We start from the raw sequence: 20,297 nt of genomic DNA on the forward strand, positions 1-20,297 counted from the left end.
AAAGGACCTCATGAAATAATCTGTTTCTGACAATCAGTATAAAATCCAAAGTGTAATACAAGAGTCCTGAGTGTCAGGTCTACATATTACCTGGGGCTTGACCAAGTTAAAATGGCAGCACTGAAGGGTACAGTAGAGTGGTTTTCATGAGCGTAAGCCAAATCTCATATGGTAGAAGTGAAACCAATGGTGGCAGCCTTGTGTGCGTAACTGTGCATAGCCCACCATGATGGTTGTAGAAGTTAAAATGGGTGAAGGGTGAGGATGGCCAAGGGGGCTGAGGTCACAAGATATCTGGGAGAGGGAAATGAATCCAGACTTTGGGTGGCTGAGTTTCTGTGGGATGTCAAAGTGAGGCACCGACCAAACTTCTGTGGAGGTTAGTGCAGGTTTTGCATATTCCTCACTTTTGTGGTACCCAACCCAGAATATCTTGCCTTGGTTTGTGAAAGCATCGCAGCCTGTCATACAGTGTCTTTTGTTATGCTGTCATCCTTGGCACTTAGAGCAACTGAAGTATTTTATACTGCTATGGAAACAGTTATAAATGGCTATGCAAGCATTTCTTTTGTTGGTGTTCTGTTCTATCTCTTTTCTGCTTTGGAGAAATCTAATTTACTCCCATCAGACACCGGTTCAGGTTTTATTTCCACACTGGAGCTTCTGAGAGCTGCCTGTAGAGAAACAGTCATTACCCTTTTGTGTGACTGAATGTAACTGTGAATTTAATAAATAGGACCTGGACACCTGAGGAGGAAGATGGGGGAAGAGATTCATCTCTCTCCTTTTTTTAAATTTTTTTTTTTTTATTTTTTAAACGGAAATAAGTGCTGCTAGACCCAGTAACTCCATCCACATCAGGCAGTTAGTAGATGGCAGTGTCATAGCTTCATCGTAATAACTGGGATAAGCTGGCATTTTTAACTGTAGAAGGTACTTTAGGTATTCTGGAATTACACTGCCTCTTGAAGACCCTCTGCTACCTAACTCTTTTCCTTTTCTATACTTCCCTTTTTTTTTTTTTTTTTTTTTTTTGTTTGAGCTTGCTTTCTACTTCCTAATTGAATTTTGTTCCTGCTGGGTTTGTTGCTTCTGTGCTTTTCCACATTTCTAGTTGGTTTTCTGCTCTGTAAGAGCAATGTTCAGCTTGGAAGTCTCAATCTGACTGTAGACTTCATTTTGCTGTATATAGCAGAAAGGCTGTAGATATGTCATTTGAAAGCACTGATTTTTGAAATATGTCTGTGATATGGAGTTTGGAAGGGTTTTTTTTTTCTGTCGTTCCCCCCCCGCCTAGTTAATTCCAGTTAATGGAGAAATATTTAATAGTGGTTTCAGTCACCTTTCCCGTTTAGCTGTTGAGCTTCATAGTGAATTTGGTCTCCTGGTATTTAAAGCTTGCTTTGTCTTCATGGAATAAGGATCTAATTTGAAATTGAAATTGGTAATTGCAATGGAGCTTTTCTTCTCAGGCTGCCTATCAGAATGAGCTGCTTCTGATCTTGTTAATGTCCAGGATTGTATCAAACTAGTGGGTAGTGTATAGTTGCCTGGGTGCTGGACTTAGCCATGATGTCCAAAGTAGAGTCAATTATTTGCTGTAATGAAGGCTACGTAAGTGTCCATTGCACATCTGTTGCAGTACTTTACCAGATAATAGTATTTTTCAGATTCCTAAAATAAGACACATTGTTTTCTTGCCTTTTTTTCACCCCTAAGTACTTTGAGTACAGTTGCTCTCACTCTTTCCCTAGTTTCATAGAAGTAATGGACACAGAGGGGAAATGAATCTAAACTGGAAGAGATTATAACGTTCAGCTCAGTCTTTGTTTACTTAGTGTAGTATTATAGCAGCGTACTATCAACTGAAGTACTGGGAATTAACTAATCTAAGAGCCATCCCTGTAACCCTGGTGTCTGGGCTCGCCAGGTGGAATGGCAAACTGGAGCTCACAGTAGGACTGCTGGCTGGTTCTCCATAGCCTCGCTGCTCTGGCTCTAGCAAGTCTGTGGATGTTCAGTGCAAGATGCTGTGCTGGTAAGACCAGTTATGCTTTACCATCCTGCTTCTTTCTTCTCTTGACTCTTTGCTGGTCACTTACCTAGCTTCTCTTGCAAGTCGGCAGCTAGAACAGTCTTGAACTCGAGGCATGTCAGGTTTTGGGCAGAACAAAGTCTTTTTAAAAATCCTGTCTTGGCCTGAAGCCATGTGCCTGGAGTTTGAATTTTGGTCATAGGAATTAAAATCTCCCAAAATGTGCTGAAGGGGGTTTTCTTGGGCACATTCAGAACTTGGTTCCATTTCTCTGTGGCTCATTGCTTAGGACAGCATTGGAAAGCTGCTCCTATCCTTTGTGGATCTAAATGTATCCTTTCATAAAGTTATACAGAGTTTCAAGGTGCTCCGAACTAGGTCATTATCTAGTATGTTTAACAGATCTTTGCACTTCTCAGTTAAAATTCTCCATTTAAGATTGATAGTGGTGGTGAGGCAACAATTCCAAGAAACGTGTGTGTTTTTTTAGATTTAATCTCTTGTATTTCAGTATTCAGTGTTGCACTAGGGAAATGAGGCCCATACTATGTCAGCTCATGCATCAGTTTTGGGGAGTCCTGGCTTGTGGGGTGAACTCAGAGGCCTTCAGCTCTAAGGTGAAAGTTTTCTGACAATGGAGTGCTGGACAGAGGAAAAGCTTTGTTGGGATTCATTCTGCAGCAGAGCTGCAGCAGGTGATTATAGCCTTGTCTGCACCAGGCAGCCGGTGTGGGAGCAGGACTGGGAGAGCTCATGCCATGGGATGCTGTGAGCTGGCAGCATGTGGAGTGCAGGTGGGATCTGGCAGCTCTGTGTGGTGTAGAGCTGCGAAGTGGTGCAGGTACCACAAATGTGTGTCAAAGCTGTGCTGCCATCCTTCGGATGAGCCTGTCAAACTTTTGGTTGCCAGCTGCTTTAGAAAAAGGTGGTTGCCAGCTGCAGTACACATTTGTCTTCCCTTCTGGTCTGCAGTAAGAGATTGTACAATCTTAAATACAGTAGCTGTTAGCCTATAAATAAAGCTTGAAGTTTGATTTCCCTAAACCATGATTGTAAAGTCCCACCTATACCCTGTTTGGTCAGTAGCGTGGCTGCCTTTTTTCATTTCTTCAAAAATGCATAGAGTTAAGATCTCCTTAAGCTGGCTTAACTAGCCAGCATTAGCACTCAGGGACCTGATCTGCCTGAAACTGAACCCCAGGTTAGGTCAGTAAATGTCCCAGTGTCAAGTGGGCACCGAACACTAATGGCACCACAAGAAGGCATGTAAATGCTTGGAGGTAGGAGGAAAGGGCAGGACTGCATTGTTCAGGAGCCAGCTGTGTTGACTTGTTTCTGTTACATCTGACACATTTTTAAATTGCTCTAATATGGGGCAGCAGAGCAGCCAGCACTGCAGGGTGATCTACCCAAATGTAAAAAATTTTGTGAAGTAATGCAATAAATTAGTCATTTCATCTTGTGTCCCTGAAATGAAACAGTAAACATTCAGCATCCAGCATATGGAAATGTGCTTTCACTAGACTACTAAAAATAAGTTTGCTTTCATATATAATATGACTCTGACCAGGAATCTAGACCCATGCTGCAAGAAACCAGGAAATTTCTGATCTTCCTAGCAGGAAAAGCTTGCCTTGTGCCCTCCTTGTTGGCAAGGGGAGGCTGCAGGTAAGTGAGAGTAATCTTGGTGTGCCTTGCTTCCCAGCTGCAGTGTCACCTGGGCTGGAACAAAAAACTGCCACAGGATCTTAAAATGGTTGGTTTCAATCATTTACGCTTGCCAGCTCCTCAGTTGTAATTACTACCTACAACTGACCACAAGGATCTGCAGAACAGTGGTTGTTTTTGACGTGGTTACAGATAAATTGCAATTTTAAGTAATGTGGTGAACATACTGCTAACTAGTATTCCTCAGATCCGATTTGGGTTCAGTCCTAAAGGGACTGCTGATATATACTTGTATTACTTCAGAGACACTGGTATCTAGCCAGCATGTGGAGTTGGCCGGTTCCCACTCAAAGAAAAGAGCAAACTGAAATAAGGAGTTCAGGAGTGTGTGGGTTTTGAGGTTGATTCCTTTTTTTTATTTTTTTTTTCTAAGAGGAAAACTACTTATAGCCCTTTTAAACTGATTATACTTCTGGGTTGGGTTTACAACTTTCTCATTGGCTATTTCTTCTTGTGCTCCAAGTGTAGCAGAGTTAAAACAGGAAAGGCTGTCTGCCTGAGGAGACATGGCAAAACAAAAAGATTTGGAAGAGTTGCATGGCTTTGCATAGTCATGGTTATGTTTTACAGAGACTGCTCTCTTACTCATGCTGCTGCAACAGCAATGGATGAATCTGCTTGACAGAGTGAGATGAATAGATAGCTCCTCAATGGTTACTACAAATGCAAGGTTGAGTGATTCAGATGTGTGCAAATATGCATGTTTTCTTGTATACTCCAGATAGTCTGATAGAAGTTCAGTAGCAATATCCTGTCTGAGCAGAGCAGCATAAATTAAGGTGGTCTTCACAGGAGAAAGTTGGACAAGCCTTGAGAGGTCTGTTCCAGAACAGTTTTTGTTTGTGAGAGGAATTGGACCTTCTACAGAGGTATAGAGGGGGTACAGTTCCCTTTCTAAACATGTAAAAAGATGTAGGAAACTTTGGAGCTTTGATCAGCTTTGCCCTGCCTCTTCTGAGCTTTCATACAAATTGCAGGCTCTCCAAGTTTATTGGCAGTCACTGGTCATGGTCCAAAATGGTCTTCAGATTTGCAGGACAGTGGGTGCAGCGTATTGGGCCAGAACTGTTTTGTCCAAGACTTCATCAACTCTTGAATGCTTTGAATTTTTTATTCTCTTAATGGAGAATTGGTGTTGAGAAGCCTGGTCAGAGCTCCTTTGTGGCCTTTTTAGCATCACTAATTATCACCACCCAAACTGCAGGCTTGTCTCAGCATGGAGGAACTATGATTTTTCTCTCCTCCAAGTATGTTCTTAATGTGCTGCTGCTGTTTGCTGTTGCCATGGTGCAAAGAGAGCTATGTCAGATTAAAGATAATTTGGCTGTTTTGGTAAACTGTTCTGATCAGTGTGACTAAGTAGTGATAATCTCATTAAGTCACATTAAAACAAACCCAGAGCGCTAAAGGAGGAGATTTCATGGTGACCATCAGTAGGATGGTGATGTATAAAGTGTATGGATAGTATAGATATTATTAACTGTTGCTGCCTCTGAATATAAATGGAGTTTAGGCTGAACTTTTGGAAGTCTATATTTAGGCAGTTTGTTGCTTAACTTCTGTGGTGTTTATCTGGAATTACACTTGATTATGTAAGTGCGGTTACAGATGTTGTCTTGTCCTTCTCATACAGGATGCCCACTCACAAGGAGAGGTGGTGGCATGCCTGGAAAAAGGCCTGGTAAAAGAGGCAGAGGAAAATGATCCTCGAATTCAGGTTTCTGATCAGTGTAAGAAAGCAATTCTTCGTGTAGCTGAACTCTCTTCGGATGACTTCCACTTGGACAGGCATCTCTACTTTGCATGCCGAGATGATAGAGAACGATTCTGTGAAAATGTGAGTAGCTTCCTCTTGCCTTTTCTTCTACAGTAATCCATTAAAACCAAAACAAACCCCACCACAAACCCATAGGAAGAAGGGATGGAATGGTAAAGAGGAGCCTGAGCAAGATCGTGTAATACTGAAAAGAGACACCTTGTAGCTGTCATTTTGCCAATAAATCTAGTATTAAATTCACTCACTCAACAAACAAGTGTTATTTCCAGTGGGTTAACGAACTGAGTTAGCATAAATGGTTTAATAGGCATCAGAGCTGGTGTGACAGTTAGTGGAATGGCTCACATGGGGAGGAGGCAGCAAAGGTAAGTAACTGCTGCCTTCTGCAGCAGAAGGCTGTTGCACAAGCCTGATCTGACTCTACTTGCAGAGCTCCTTATCCCTGGAGCAATGAGCTGGTAAGCTGCTTTGTTCAGTCTGAATTAGCTTGTATCAGCTGAGTATCCTCTCACTAAAAAGGGGGACGAACATGACCAGATAGGGGTTTTTTAATGCACTAAAATGTAAAAGATTTTAGAAGCTATCACTGTCATTTGAAATTGAAATATTAACTTTAATATATTTCTAGTTGAAAAAATAAATCTCTTCAGGTATAGTTTAGCCTGCTCATTAAGCGTTACAAGTCTTATCTTTAATGGTAAATGTTACTGTTCTGTTTCACAGACTCAGGCTGGAGAAGGCAGAGTCTACAAGTGCCTCTTTAATCACAAGTTTGAAGAATCAATGAGTGAAAAGGTAGGTATCTCTCAGTGAGACAAATCCTTAATGCAGAGATGATCAGATCATTCATCAGTCCAGGCCTACATTATTCTTTTCCAATGTTGAGGAAAATCCATCATCTACATGGCTGAATAACCGGCTGCTTTAACAGATGCTTTTACTTTGATATGTTTCTGTTTCCAGCTACCTGCTGATGGCTTGAATTAATTGTACTCAAGTTACAGCCTTTAAAGTTAAAGATTTAAATAAATCAAAGCTTTTGGGTGGGTAATTTGGGAAGGACAAGGAGCTCAAGTCACAGTGCTGTGATTGAGTGTTTAAAGTAGAAGTTACACCATGTTGGGGTAAGCCTTGGATAAATGCTGTCATAATGTACAGATTAGAAACAAAATGCCCAAATGCCTCCGCACAGGAAGCGGCGTGTGTTTCACTCCTGTTTTGAAGGCTATTAGTGTCTGTCTACGAAACAGCAAATTCTGTGGGAAAGATGCACAGTTCAGCTACTGAAGTTTTCCTTATGTTTTTGCTGAACATGTGGTTTTCAACAACAAATAATGTTCTGGGAAGCCAGTCCTGAAAAGAATTTGTATTGATGTAGGTGCTTTGGGAAGGCAGCAATGCTTTCAGTGATTTCAGAAGCAGCATCATAGCATTTGGTTTTCTATGAAATTATATCATCTGTCTGAAAGGATACAGAGATGGATATCTCTAAAGCCCTCCTTTTTGGAGCTCCACTAAAGGAGCCCCATTCAGAGGCCTGGAGGGATCAGACTAATTTCCTTTTCTTTAACTGCGTTAGCTATCTGAAAGCTTGGTTCCAATTAACAAACTCAAAACGGAGTGATCCCCGCAGGGTTGAAACAAAGCTTCATTTTGTATAAGTGCATTACTGAAAGGGACTGCTATTTTTGCTTAACCTGGTTTTGGTTGTACAGGGAGAGTGGTGGGTTTGGAGGGGTTGTTTCCATGGTCAGCTAAGATACAAATGTAAGATGTTGGTAAGTTAGACAAAGCTGTAGCAGATAACTTGGTGGGGAGAGAGGGGTGGACACTCTGAGTGTGCAGTTTGCAGAGCAGGAGGAACACAAAATCTAGTTCTCACTCTCGTAGCTGCCAAGGCAGGACCATCTGCAAAGTCACTAGTTTTGTAGAAGCTGTTAAAAAGTCCCTTCTTGCTGATGGCATCAGCTGCTGCATACATGTCTAGCCAACAATAGCTGCCTAGTGGGTGGCTTGTTTTGTGTAACTGCTCGCTGGGCTGGGCTCCCTGGCTGTATCTGACCTTCCCCTGCTCTGGGGGGTGAGGGATCTGTGAGCCTGTATCTGCCTGTGTCCGGAGCTTTAAGTCTGTCTGGTCTCAGTCTTGGCACAGAGATGGGAGCATGAAGGAGGGAGTGCGAATATCTTTGAAGTAGGGCTTCCCAGGTCCTGGAGTAGGTATGGGAAGGAGGGGGAGAGAAGTCAAGAACCTGATGTAAGGGGGAGGGCTATAGGTCATCTCTGTTTCTTCTGCTGAGATTGGTCCCTGTTTCTCCCCACCATACATATGCACATTTTCCTTCCTTTTGAATAGGCTAAGAGTGGACAAATTTGCCTGAGCTATTCTGAATTATCTGCTGCCATCAGCTTTAATTTTCATATAATTTAAACCAAAAGCTACGAAGCGTAGCAGTATTTTTACAGGCTCTATTTTGGATGAGATTTAGAGGGTTGTTCTTGCAGCTGCTGGGTACGGGTTTGGCCACAGTGCATCCTCATGAGCCTCATCAGTTGTGGAAAATGGCTAGAAATTCCCATGGTTAGACTGCTTTATCTGCTGTCATCTGTTCAGCACGTTGCAGAACAAATCCAAAGAACATGCTATTTTGTAAATGCAACTGGAAGAAGTAGTTTCTTGAGGGCATGGGGGTGAGCATGTGCCACAGCTGGGATAAATGTCAGCAACTGATCCTAGTTACTGAGAATGAGTCACGCTCTCAGCCATAGCTCTTCACAAAAAGCTGGATGAATGTGCAATTTTAAGCAGCGTTCTGCAGAGAGCTGCTGCCTTAAAACCCTTGATCTGTTGACCTCTGTGTGCATTGTTAAGTGTGGTTTCTATGAGACAAATGCAATTTCACTGCAGTCCAGATTAAATGCGTGAATTCTAAAACATCAATTGTCTTTTGAAATGCAACTTGAAAAGTTAACAGCAGCAGGTCTAGCTCTCCACCACCAGCGTGCGGTAGCTCATTCAGCCATCCCAATGTGTCTCCTGCAGTGTCGTGATGCGCTGACAACCCGCCAGAAGCTGATTGCCCAAGACTACAAAGTCAGTTACTCACTAGCAAAGTCTTGTAAAAGTGATCTGAAGAAGTACCGCTGTAATGTGGAGAACCTTCCCCGGTCTCGGGAAGCCAGGCTTTCCTATTTGTTGATGTGCTTAGAGTCTGCTGTACACAGAGGTAAGCAGAGTTCAGTCAAGACGTGTGACTTGCTGGGATCTTGATTTTAAAAGTTTCTCTTGGACTTTCAGCTTCAACATGTACTTACAGTCCCCTTCTCCAAGTAACCTTTTCCAAACTTCAGAGGCAAGTTTCCTCATAATGCTTTCATCACTGTTGTTTTGAAGATTAGAATAGCTGAGTAAACCTCTGACACTGACTTGTGTTGTGTAGACAAGAAGTTTAAAATGCAAAATAGCGAATCCCGCTTGGGTGGATGATGTGTAATTGCAAATCCTTCTATTCACTGTGAATTCAAGCAGCTATTTTCTTCCTTTACGTAGTAAGCATAAAATATGCCACTAGGTTAAAATACAGAATGGGGAGCCTGTTTATCATCACTCAGGGAAATCCAGGGATAAGTCACTCCTCTGCCTCTTGTAAGTAATAGCTTTCCTTGCAGTTTGGTAGCTTGGGTAAATACCTTAATTCCTCTAACTCTAGTTTTTCTTATATAGGAGGAATATAAGTGAGAATTTTTTTTTTTCATTTAAGTTAGTGTAAGCTGAAGATGTCCTAACACTATTTGCCATCTCAGAGGTATTAGAAGGCCCTGTGAAGCAGAACCATGCTAAAGGTTCTCTGTGAAATTGCTATAATAAGGAAACCAACTTGTTATATATCCTCTAGATCTGTACTGGAGAGTTTTGTTTTTTCCCCTTGGCATGCAGCTGAGTGGTTTCTGATTCAGCAGCAGGTCTGCATGCTGCAGTGCCTCTGGCATGGGAGGAAAAGACTGCTGTAACACCATAAGCAGTTGGTGCATTTATGAGTGAATAACTTACTGCTTCTGATTGATGTGGAAATGATGTGTCCTGTTTGTGGAGAAGTTGTGGGTGGGGTTTTTTCCCCATTTCCCTGCGGTAGGGCAGGTGCTTTCCTGAATTACATGCAGAAAACTGCTGTTCAGTTACTAATTTCCACTCTCATGGTGGAACGGGTTCTGCAGCGCGTGGCTCATGCATGAAGCATAACCTAGGAGGAGCGCTAATTATTCCACACACCTCCATGTGTCTGTATGATAATGGCTGGGAGCCCGTGTTGGGATGTAGGACCTCTGTTGCATGGGGCATTGTATGCATATGACTAGGTTGTGGTGGGTGCTACCAGGAGGGCATAGCAAAAAAGCCAACTTGTTCATTTTGATTTTAAAAATACCCTACCAAACTGTCTACATGGAGGCTGTGGGAAAGCTTATAGCAGATGTAAGCATTTATTAAAGCTAGATTTCTGTGCAGCTACAGTGGTTTGTTAGACACTCTGTATATACTACTCTTGGTAACATGTTCTATTCTGGGGTTTTTTGGCTTCCTGAACAAGTATGTGCTGTTGCTGTAGAAAACCTTTTCCTTGGAGAAAATGTTTTAACCTGCTCTCCAGACAAATTTCTCCCCAAATTACACATCAAGCTGGTAAATTACCAGAGGTGATTTCCGTTTCTGCAGTGGAAAAACAAGCATACAGGGAAAAGCTGACCTGTGCTACAGAACTGCAGATCAACTCCTGTAATGTGAAATCCAAAATAAAATTCTCCTAATCTTTTAGGAATCCTTTTAAAAAAAACACGTATTGAATCCATAGACTGGCTATGTTTTGCAGGTTCAGTTAAGCGACAAGAGCTACCATAATCCCCAACACGTCTGCTCTAGCACATTTGTTGCAACCTGTTGTTGTCCAGAGTGTGGATGTTGTCCCTATTTTTCCAATGTGATGGTAGCATAGGTTAAGAAGGGCTCTGCTAAGCATTAATACTAAGTCATGTCATCTTCTCTTGGCTCAGGTCGACAAGTGAGCAGCGAGTGTCAGGGTGAAATGTTGGATTACCGGCGCATGCTAATGGAAGACTTCTCACTGAGCCCAGAAATCATCCTGAGCTGCCGAGGAGAGATAGAGCACCACTGCTCAGGCCTGCATCGGAAAGGCCGCACCCTGCATTGCCTGATGAAAGTAGTACGGGGTGAAAAGGGAAACGTCGGGCTGAATTGTCAGCAGGCAGTAAGATGCTTTTCTATCACTTCACTTTTAGGTTGCTCAGTTGGTAGAAGGGCTGATTTCATCTGTTAATGTTTTGCCTCGCGATGGAGATTCTGCTGAAGGCAGTCTGGCTCTGCAGGGTACAGAGGTCTGCTAGAACTTGGTATCTAGCAGCACATTAATGTGTTGGGTTTTTTTTCCCCCCTCAAATACGTTTTGGATTGTTTTGCTCTGGAATTTTATACTGGATCTCTAGCAGTTCTTCTGCAGCAGCTTTCAAGTCATGGGATTCTCTCTTGGGTGCAGGATGTAGGGAAACTTACCTTTTTATAAGTTTTAAAACATTCCTTCTCCTGCCCTTGCCCCCTGTGCCCTGTCCTTGGAAATGCACTAAATCTTCTTAAAGCGCCTTTCCACTCAGTTTTATTTTTGATATTTCATTCAGCTTAAACAGTGGAAATGGAACTTCAGGGACAAGTAGGTACAGCATACTGCTGTGTGTCATTGTAGTTCCAGCCACTGGAGGAAATGTTCTCCAAAACGGGATTATTTTGCCTTTTTTAAACTCATTTTTGGCTTAGGTGCATCCTGTATGTAGTCTTTTTAACAGTTATTTAATATTTGTGCAAACTCATTAGTGCTTTTTAATGTGATATGACATTTTTGCATTTAATACTTGCTTTTAATGGCCCATGAGCCTGGAAGAGTGAAATCAGTGCCAAAAAAGACTGGGGAGTGTTAGCACTCACGTAGGAATTTGGGGAGATGTATGCTCTTGACTTTCTGCAATATAAGAAACTACTGTAGTCCATTTTAAGTGTAAGTGTAGCTTAAGGCCTGAGCCCAAAATGTTGTCAGTTTGTGTATGTTAGCAGAGATAAGTTAATATCCGTTAAGTTTTTGTAAGGCATAGGGTGGTTTTGTGATGAAGCTTATTTTTGCAGAAATACCAGGTGTATTGGTGCAGCAGCTGTACAGTTTGAGTCATTCCTGCAGTGAGCTGTAGTGCATGACTTAGACTTTGCAACATTTGTGTGAAAAACTGAATACTTGTTTCTGTTTAAATATGAAATTGAACTTGCTGCCTCAGAATTTGATTATTTGCAAATTGTCAGATCGGTTCATCTTGCAAATAACTTCCAGATCATGAAGTGCATGTTCTGAACAAGTCATAAGTCAGTGCAGCGGACCCCCCCAAAATGATGTAAGATTTTAGCCTTCTGGAGAAAAAGAATGTCTGTGGAAATCTATAGGGTTTTTTTTTTTCCAGTTCTCTTCTGCTTAAGCTAGTGCTTTATTTTTGTACAGCAAGTTGATGCAGCAGCAGGGCCTGTTCATGACTCCCCTTCAAGTTAAATGACCTGTTCTGTTCTCTGTGCAAAAGACAGCAGGAGCAAATTAAGTGGTGTTCTTATAAAATATGTTTTTGCCCGTATTTTTGTGGGCAAGAAGAAATAGATGATTGCAAGAATAGGATAAACATTCCAATGTTCTGGGTTCCTGTGAACTGGCTATTGTATAGCTGCTTACAACTTCTGAGGTACTAAGTCATTTACTGTTGATATTTTTGTATTTGAATGGTAATGTTTGTCTTGGTCATCACGGGTTTTGTTCTGTTTTGATGTATTTTGTTAGAATGAGCTTCCTGCTTCTACCTTCTATGGTAGGTAAATTATGTTTGTAAGGAAGGGAATATTTTCTGAAACCCTTCCAGATACTGTGTGGCTTGTGCAAGACACTCAAACTCCCTGTCATATGAGATTGGCCCATATGACAGGCCATGAAGAAGGCATGTTAGGGATCCATCCCTTGGTAGTAGCTGGAGCTACTTCAGTTCCTTTTGGATACCTAGAGAGCACCTTTGACATATGCTTCTGCTGAGCCACTGCAGCTTGTCTGAAGCTGGTTTCTCAGCTGCTTAGTTGCCATGTGTCAGCATAGTTCAGTCTTTGAGACACGTGGATGGTCTCAGAAGTGCTGCTTTGGTAAATTCATTCATGGGAGAAAGATTGACCTGTGTCAGGGTTTCTAAAAACTGTAAGCATCAAAAAGCAAGGACTGATATTTTTGTTGTCTAGTTTGGGTGTTTTTTTGGGTTTTCTTCTCTTGCAGTGTGATTTTGGTGAGATAATCAGTTTGTAACTCTGGTAGATCCTCATGCAGATAGGATGGCTTTTTCAGGCACCTCCCTGCCAGCTTGCTTCCTGGCTAGTGCTTGCTCCACATGACTTCAGCTCAAGTCCAGCTAGACTAAAGCTGAGTACTATTGTTTCATGCTTTCTGATGTCCCTGGGCAGTTCTTGTTTCAGGAACGAGGTGCTGATGCTCTAAAATTGACCTTTGATGGGGCTGTTGATGGTGGAACTGCTGGTCTGTGGCATCTCTACCTTTTCACCTGCAGTAACAGAGGAAAACAGCATGCTTGCTTTGGGGTTGTTCCAGCAGAACTGGCTGGGGTGCTTTGGGCCCGCCTCCAGATGTTGTCTTTTCTATGCAGAGTCAAAAACTTGTGCTTTTAGTAGCACCATTAGGTAATGCTAATATAGCACTTTGATTTCTTGGCTAACTCAAAGCAGTGGGGCTTGTCCTCAAATTCTTTGTTGTAGAAGCTGTACAGCTAGACATACTTGCCTTAGGTGGTTTGTTTGAGGAAATTGGAAGGGGAAACATCTAATTTGGATCTGGTTTCACTTACTGTCCTGTCTGTCAAGGTTTGCTCTGGTTCTACTTGCCTTATGAAAGCAGATACTTGTCCATCTGCCAAAACCAACATAATCCCAAAACAACAAAACATAACCAAAGAACTTCCATGATGTTTTCCTGCAGGCATATGTGCTCATACCCTTTCCTGCAGGAATGAGTGATTCTTTATATTGAAAACTGTCAACAAGATATGCTCTCAAACTTTCTCAAACCCTGATTTCTTGATCTGAGAAGTTCCATTTCTTGTGAGACACCTCAACAGAATAATCTTGCATGTGAGAGTCTGCGCTCACAATTAACCATGCTGCTGTGCAAGAAGCATGCCCAGACCCAATGTCTGAGAGCTGTGTGGTTTTTTTGTCTGTTTTGGTCAGTGGACTTTCCAAAATGCTTAAGTTTTGTAAATGGTAGAGGAATGAAGGCTTTCAGTGTAACGTAAGTGGTTTGGCCTAAGTTTTTTTGTTTGTTTTTTTTTTTTTTAAAAAAACCAAAACACAAATCCTGGGTGTGTGTTTGACGTTATTTTGCCTACCCTAGGCTTTAGTACCTTGCTCACCCCAGTATATCTTGTGTGTGCACTAGCAATATGCCCTCTTAAGGGCTCTTTGCAGTTTGGGTTTGCTGTCTGAGTGCTCTGCCTGTTCTGAAACAAAGGATGGGGCTCCTGTTACTTATGCTATCAATGTACTTTTCTAGAGATGTGTCTTTTATTAAGAAAAAAAATATCAGAAGGAAATACTACTTCTGGAGCGTGTCTTCCCATGTAAAACAAGCTGCTCTTTGCTTTGGGAAAGCATATAGAGCTTGGATATATTCCAGTCATGAAATAGTCTTCTGCAGATATCATTGGTATGTTAGTCTTCAAAGACAGAGGTCCTGTGCTTAGGGAGGGTGGGTATGTGATGCTGTAGGTCATCAGCAGATAGATGTGTCCCTTCATTGTGAGCATCAGCCCTTAAAAAGTCTACAGCTGTCCTGGCAGTGTCTAGCACCTGTGGTGTCACTTAGTGGAAGCAATATTTTATACTGAAGCTGCTAGCAATTTGTTTTTCAGATACGTGGCTTTTGTATTGCTCTGGTCTCATCCTTTTTTTTTTTTTCCTGTTCACTCTCCTGAGCATGCAAAACTGAGCCCTTCTAAAAGGGCAGATATTTCTGCTTCCAATTTCTAATACAGCTAATAAAGTGATAGTTAATGGTTAATTTAGCTCCGTATTGGGATAAAAGTTCAGAAGATTATAAAGTTTATGCAGCTGCTCTTCAGCTGCAAGAGTTTGTTGTGGGAGGGAGGAATATCCTATAAAACCTTCACTTCTGTTACTGGTGCCAAATTATTCCCTTGCTCCTGCAGTCAGGGCAGCTGGCTCACTGCTGCACATCTTGCACGTGGCTGAGAATTGGGACTGGGAGTCCTGCAGTTATGCCCAAAACAGGGCAGAAAGACTAGGAGGTGATCTGGTGCTTCTGAGCCGTCATACCCAGTGTGCTTTGGCCTCTTCCACTTGATAGCACCAAAAGTACCAATTAAACTGAGACCTGAGGAAGAATCCTGTCTACATAAAGTTCTGGCCAGTTTATTTAATCTCTGTGTGTAAAAAAAGTGTAAGCTTCGAGGTTTCATTCACCCATTTGCCCTTGAGGGAGTTAATTCCACTAATGGTACTTGGTCGCTTTTTATATGTAAACATCTGACACGAAGGGATCCCAGCACTTTACATGCAGAGTATTTCCTGTCTGTGTAGGGTGTGCATGCCAGCAGAATGACCATATTTCTTCTCCTTTCATTGATTCTTAGAAAGTTTGTAAAGGATGTATCACTTCTCCTGCTGATTAAGGTGCAGCTGCCTGTTATGAACCGGATCCTGGGTTGGCTTCTGTTTTTGACTGCTGTCAATGTCTTATAAAATGTTTCTTTTTTTATTACTATTTTTTAAGGGAAAATGTCCCAAGAATTTTTGAATGAACAGCTTGTTACTGCTAGGCAGCACTCTTCCGAGCTGCCTACATCCCTTAGAAGCTGAGGCTGGACATAACTAACTTTGGCCGAGAATGAGTTGCAGGAGATCCTGTGTTCCTCCCAGGCAGTCTGTGGTTTGTCCTTTTGATTACAAGTTTGCTATTGGATAAATAGCACTAGCTTGTGTTTTCTTCCAGTTCTCTGATGCTTTTTTCTTCTCCATGTTTTGTGGTGATAGGGCTCTGCCCTGAAAATTTCCTGTATGGTGTTCAGGTGCAACCTTTGAAAGATGGAGAATAAAATTGTTACTGTGCTTGTGATTTAGTTGGGCTGGGGGCCAGTAATAAAAATTAAGTCCATACCAAGATATTAACAGTGGAAACCACTTGATGTCAGTGTGCAGTTGCCTTCTAAGCAAGCTCTTCACACCCAACTACCCCCCTGACACCACCTCCCCCACCGCAAAAAAAAAAAAGTTTGTCTGTTGAATGATGATACCAGTTTGCCCTACACATCAGTCTTTGGGAATTCACAGCTTGGTGGGGAATGAAGTGGGGCATGGAGATTCTGGCCTGAAAGCTACCCTTGTCCCCCAAACTACAGACTGAGATATACCCAAATTCCTTTCCCCTGGCCCAGCAGACATCTCCCAGTTTCATGTTCAGATGCCATGGGCTCTGCGTCTGATTTGGAAACCTAGTCCTGTGGATGCTAAATTATATTTTCTTATTAATAACAGACTTATTTTTCTGAAGCTTTTAATCAGAATAACTGTTTCACAAGAAGAAAAGATTTGATGAAACTTTATATGTTGAAAGTATTTAAAAGTCACAAAGGGAGTGCTGGGATATCACAGCTTCAAGTTGGTACACATGGTGTCTCAGTCTTTGGGAAGTTTTTGTTTTCATCTTTCACTTACACAGTGACTTAGGTAGATAAAACCTGGTGCCCTGCTTTTATTATTAATAAAAAATCACGTACAATAGACCAAATTGCAGTTACCCTGGCTTCTGAAAGCTTGAACAGGCATCCCTGAGGAAATGCTGCTTCCTGGGGCAACAGGATAGGATATTTTATCCTGTATTTCAATAAAACTTTTTTGTCCTCTCCAGGCAATTCAAAAACTGTTTTAAGCTTTGTTTGTAGTTAGGTGACTGGTCTTTAAATATTGATTGGGATTTCATTTGTTAGACTGAAGTTGTTAGAAATTCATGAGAATATGACAAATTTGCATGTTCAGTACCGTCAGCCTTATGGGATGAGATTGCCCCCAAAGCATAAGGTGGATCAAAAAAACAGTATTAAAATTTTACCACTTCTGTTCTGTAATTAGCTACATAAGTGGTCCAGGTTTTCAGTTTGCCTTCAGTGTGTGACCAATCTCATCTAGTGTTCCTGGTCTACTTCATAACGATAATTAGGATTCAGCAGTGCTGGCCTCCCATGTCTGGCAATTGACTTGGCAGCACAAGCGCTTAAAACTAGTAACTGCAGAGCAGAGGCCATACCCGGCAGCGTTGTTACTGGCATAGAATCGCCACGCTGAGAGGTCGCAAGCACTCTTGTTTTGATCATTATAATTTGTTTCCTTATCCACAATTTCTTTCTTCCAGCTTCAAACACTGATTCAAGAAACTGACCCCGGTGCAGATTACCGCATTGACCGGGCATTGAATGAGGCATGTGAATCGGTGATACAGACTGCCTGCAAGCACATACGGTCTGGAGACCCAATGTAGGTGGCTCTCAGTTACAACTGATTATTTTATTCCCGTTGAGCATCCATGAAGGTTGTGTGGCTGACCAGCACAGATACTAAAACCTGTCCAGAAATGACAGACTAGCAATTTTTACAGAGTTGGAGGTGTGAACCAAGTTCTGTTTTCATTTATGCCATATAAGCAGGCCAAGTATTTTTATAACAGGGCTGGTTTAGCACTGGTGAAGGATGTAACTATTTCAGGCATTTAAATTAAATATGTAACATTTGATGTGCTAATTTCTCTTACAATATAAGTCTTTAGCAATGTCACAAAGACAAAGTACAAGCCTTGAAAGGCCAGTTAAGCAAACCCATACTGCAGAGACAGATATCTGTTATCTTCAGGTCTGATATATATTGTCTTCTAAGCCAGATTTTATATAAAATATTCCTTATGGTTTTGTCATGATTTGCTGAGGTAACTAAAACAATGGAATTTAGGAGGGTACAAATGTGCTATATAGTTGTTGATGTAATCTTTTTGAAGGAAGAGAAAAATCTTCACTGTGTTTGAATGTATTATCTATGATGGTTCATTGGAAAGACTGATTTGGCAACACCAACTGTTACAAGGAAGCTTCAGCATGGTTGTAACAGTCTGTTGCCCACCTTTTTTTTCTTCTGTTTGCAGGATTCTGTCTTGCCTGATGGAGCACTTGTATACCGAGAAGATGGTAGAGGACTGTGAGCATAGGCTTCTGGAGCTGCAGTATTTTATATCTCGTGATTGGAAGTGAGTACTGTAAAACAAGATTTATCCTCACTTGATGATGTGTTTAGCATTTGGTATGCATTAGCAGTTTCTGGTAAAACAGTATAGCTTATGCTTGTTCAAAAGGGGACTTTTAAGCATGCCAAATCGGTAAGGCATTAATGCCTGTCTAGAACAGTAGAAGCAAAAGTTGCTTTTAGAGAAAGTGTGATGCCCACTTAAATCAGATACTCGCTTAGAAATGATGCAACCCTAAAAACATCTCAAGTTTGAGCTCTGAAATTCAATGCATCTTTGATTAAAAGAATTTTCTCTGGCCATACTGAATTTGAAGTTCACTTCCTGTGCGAGTGGCAGCCAGTTTTATCTGGTCTGTGCACTGCAATATGGGACTGAAGCAAACCAGACTACTAAGTGTAATAAAGAGGCACTGTGTGAGAGGCTCCCCGCTTCCATTTCTGCCTTTTTTTCAGTTTCTTTGGGTGTGATTCCAGCTTGTAGAGCAGATGTAATTCCCTTTGGAGGACTGCTTTCCCAACTCTGTCATCCAAAGATGACAGTGCTTTGTTTTAAATATGTACAGAGCCCCTTGTACATGACCATTGAGGAAAAAATAAGTGTTTGGCTTTTCTGAAAAAGTTTGAGAGGCGAGGGAGTACATTAAATAGGGTTACTGCAAGAAATGGTATAATTGTTCTCAGTGACTACAAGGGGAGTGTAAGGCAAGAAGCCATGGACTTCAATTACCACAAAGGGTATTCAAATAAAACATTAAGAATGTCTGACTCATGGCAGTATCTATGGATAGCATCACCAGTAGTTAAGAGCTGACGTGCTCTGTGAACCTTCTGCTTTCAAAACACATGGAGCTTCATGGACCAGAGAGTTTAGGGCTTTGTGGCTGTTTGTTTAGTCATCCCGGTAACTGTCTCCATAGGTAGACAAAAATACTTAATTTTTTCCTCCTCTTCCTGTTTCCCTTCATTGCTGGTTTCCACCACTGTTCCTGCCTGTACAGTGTTGCCAGCAGGCAATTCATTGCTTGAGCTAAACTTAAGTGATTGGAAGAAGGAAAACTGAGTATTTGCATTTTGCTGGGAGTAAAGATAATTCCAATTCATATTGCAGACTGGGCTATGTCAGCTTATCTTTCTTGTTTAACCACTGTTCGCTAGAACTGGCTTATGAAAACTGTTGTGTTAGCTGTGTGCCTAACGCAGATGCACAGAGTAGAAATAATTATACAGATAATGATAAAAGTAGTAAGAAAACTGTCTGCTGTTATCACTTGATGTTTGCCTTCTAAATTGTTGCAGAAAACTGAAGTTTCTGTTTTGGAAAGTTGGCAATATCTCACTTGGCTTTAAGCAATTAGATGTCACCTTAAAGAGTTCTGCACTTGCAGATTTCTTGTATGCAAAAGCAAGGGATGCTGAGTCTTCAGTTAGTTCAAATCAAGAGCAGACAGTAATTAATCAGACTCGGATTTTTATGAAAGTGGTGTTTCAAAATGGCAGCAATACAAAGTACACATAACATATTAGACAAGCAAAACATGGTATCTATCTGCCTTTCTGCTGCTTTGGGATATCTAGGAGATGATTTCTCATGTCATCGTTTGGCTGGCATGCTGCAGAAGAGAATGGGAGGTGCTTCAATAGTTTGAAGGTTTCATCATAATTAAGGATCTTAGTGTATTTTTGCAAGATTAGGGAGTTGATTCCAAACTGAGTGACAGGCACTTTGCCACCTGTTGGTTCAGCTGGTTAGACACTGCAGACTGAATGATGTGGTGTATGAAAACTTGAGTGGATTTTTCTGCCTCAGAAGTTTTTCAGAATATGAAAAAGGTTAAAAGTTTAAATGAAGTGCTAGTGATAACTTTTCTGTTTGCAGATTGGATACAGTCCTTTACCGCAAGTGTCAGGGAGATGCCTCCGTCTCTGCCATACCCATGGCTGGAATGAGACGAGTGAGCTGATGCCTCCAGGGGCCGTTTTCTCCTGCTTGTACAGGCATGCATACCGCACAGAGGAGCAAGGAAGGAGGGTAGGTGCTAGAGTGCAACTTACTGCTCTTTGATCTGTAATAGAAGGGTTGCACATATGGCTTGGAAGTTGGACACCTGTGCTAAACTGCAAGAACTCACAAAAGCTACTTGAAAGCATTTAACGTAGGTGGTACTTGCGCAGCTTTGGATGCCTAGCTCCTCAATTGTACCTTGAAGGGCTATGCTGCTGTTCTGGTAAGGCAAAATAGCTACATCAAGGTGTGACAACTGCCCGCAGAGGGGAATGCATGCTGACAACTTGGATATATGTTTAGACACAGTGCCGGTTCTCCCCCTTGTTTTTCCAGAGAGGAATGTGATTGCTTGTAGATAGCT

At 41.7% G+C, this 20,297-nt stretch overlaps 1 protein-coding gene across 1 annotated transcript in view; it reads left to right on the plus strand.

The window, feature by feature from the left end:
- Positions 1–20,297, plus strand: part of GLG1 (golgi glycoprotein 1) — an 86,891-nt gene that overhangs the window by 47,557 nt on the left and 19,037 nt on the right. Inside the window, 8 exon segments of the mRNA XM_037408773.1 lie at positions 5,397–5,600; positions 6,264–6,335; positions 8,581–8,764; positions 10,584–10,798; positions 17,051–17,172; positions 17,831–17,932; positions 19,808–19,845; positions 19,848–19,960. Coding sequence (XP_037264670.1) covers positions 5,397–5,600; positions 6,264–6,335; positions 8,581–8,764; positions 10,584–10,798; positions 17,051–17,172; positions 17,831–17,932; positions 19,808–19,845; positions 19,848–19,960 — 1,050 coding nt within the window.

The sequence above is a fragment of the Falco rusticolus genome, chromosome 15 (assembly GCF_015220075.1).
Source record: "Falco rusticolus isolate bFalRus1 chromosome 15, bFalRus1.pri, whole genome shotgun sequence".
Classification (NCBI taxonomy): Eukaryota; Metazoa; Chordata; class Aves; order Falconiformes; family Falconidae; genus Falco; species Falco rusticolus.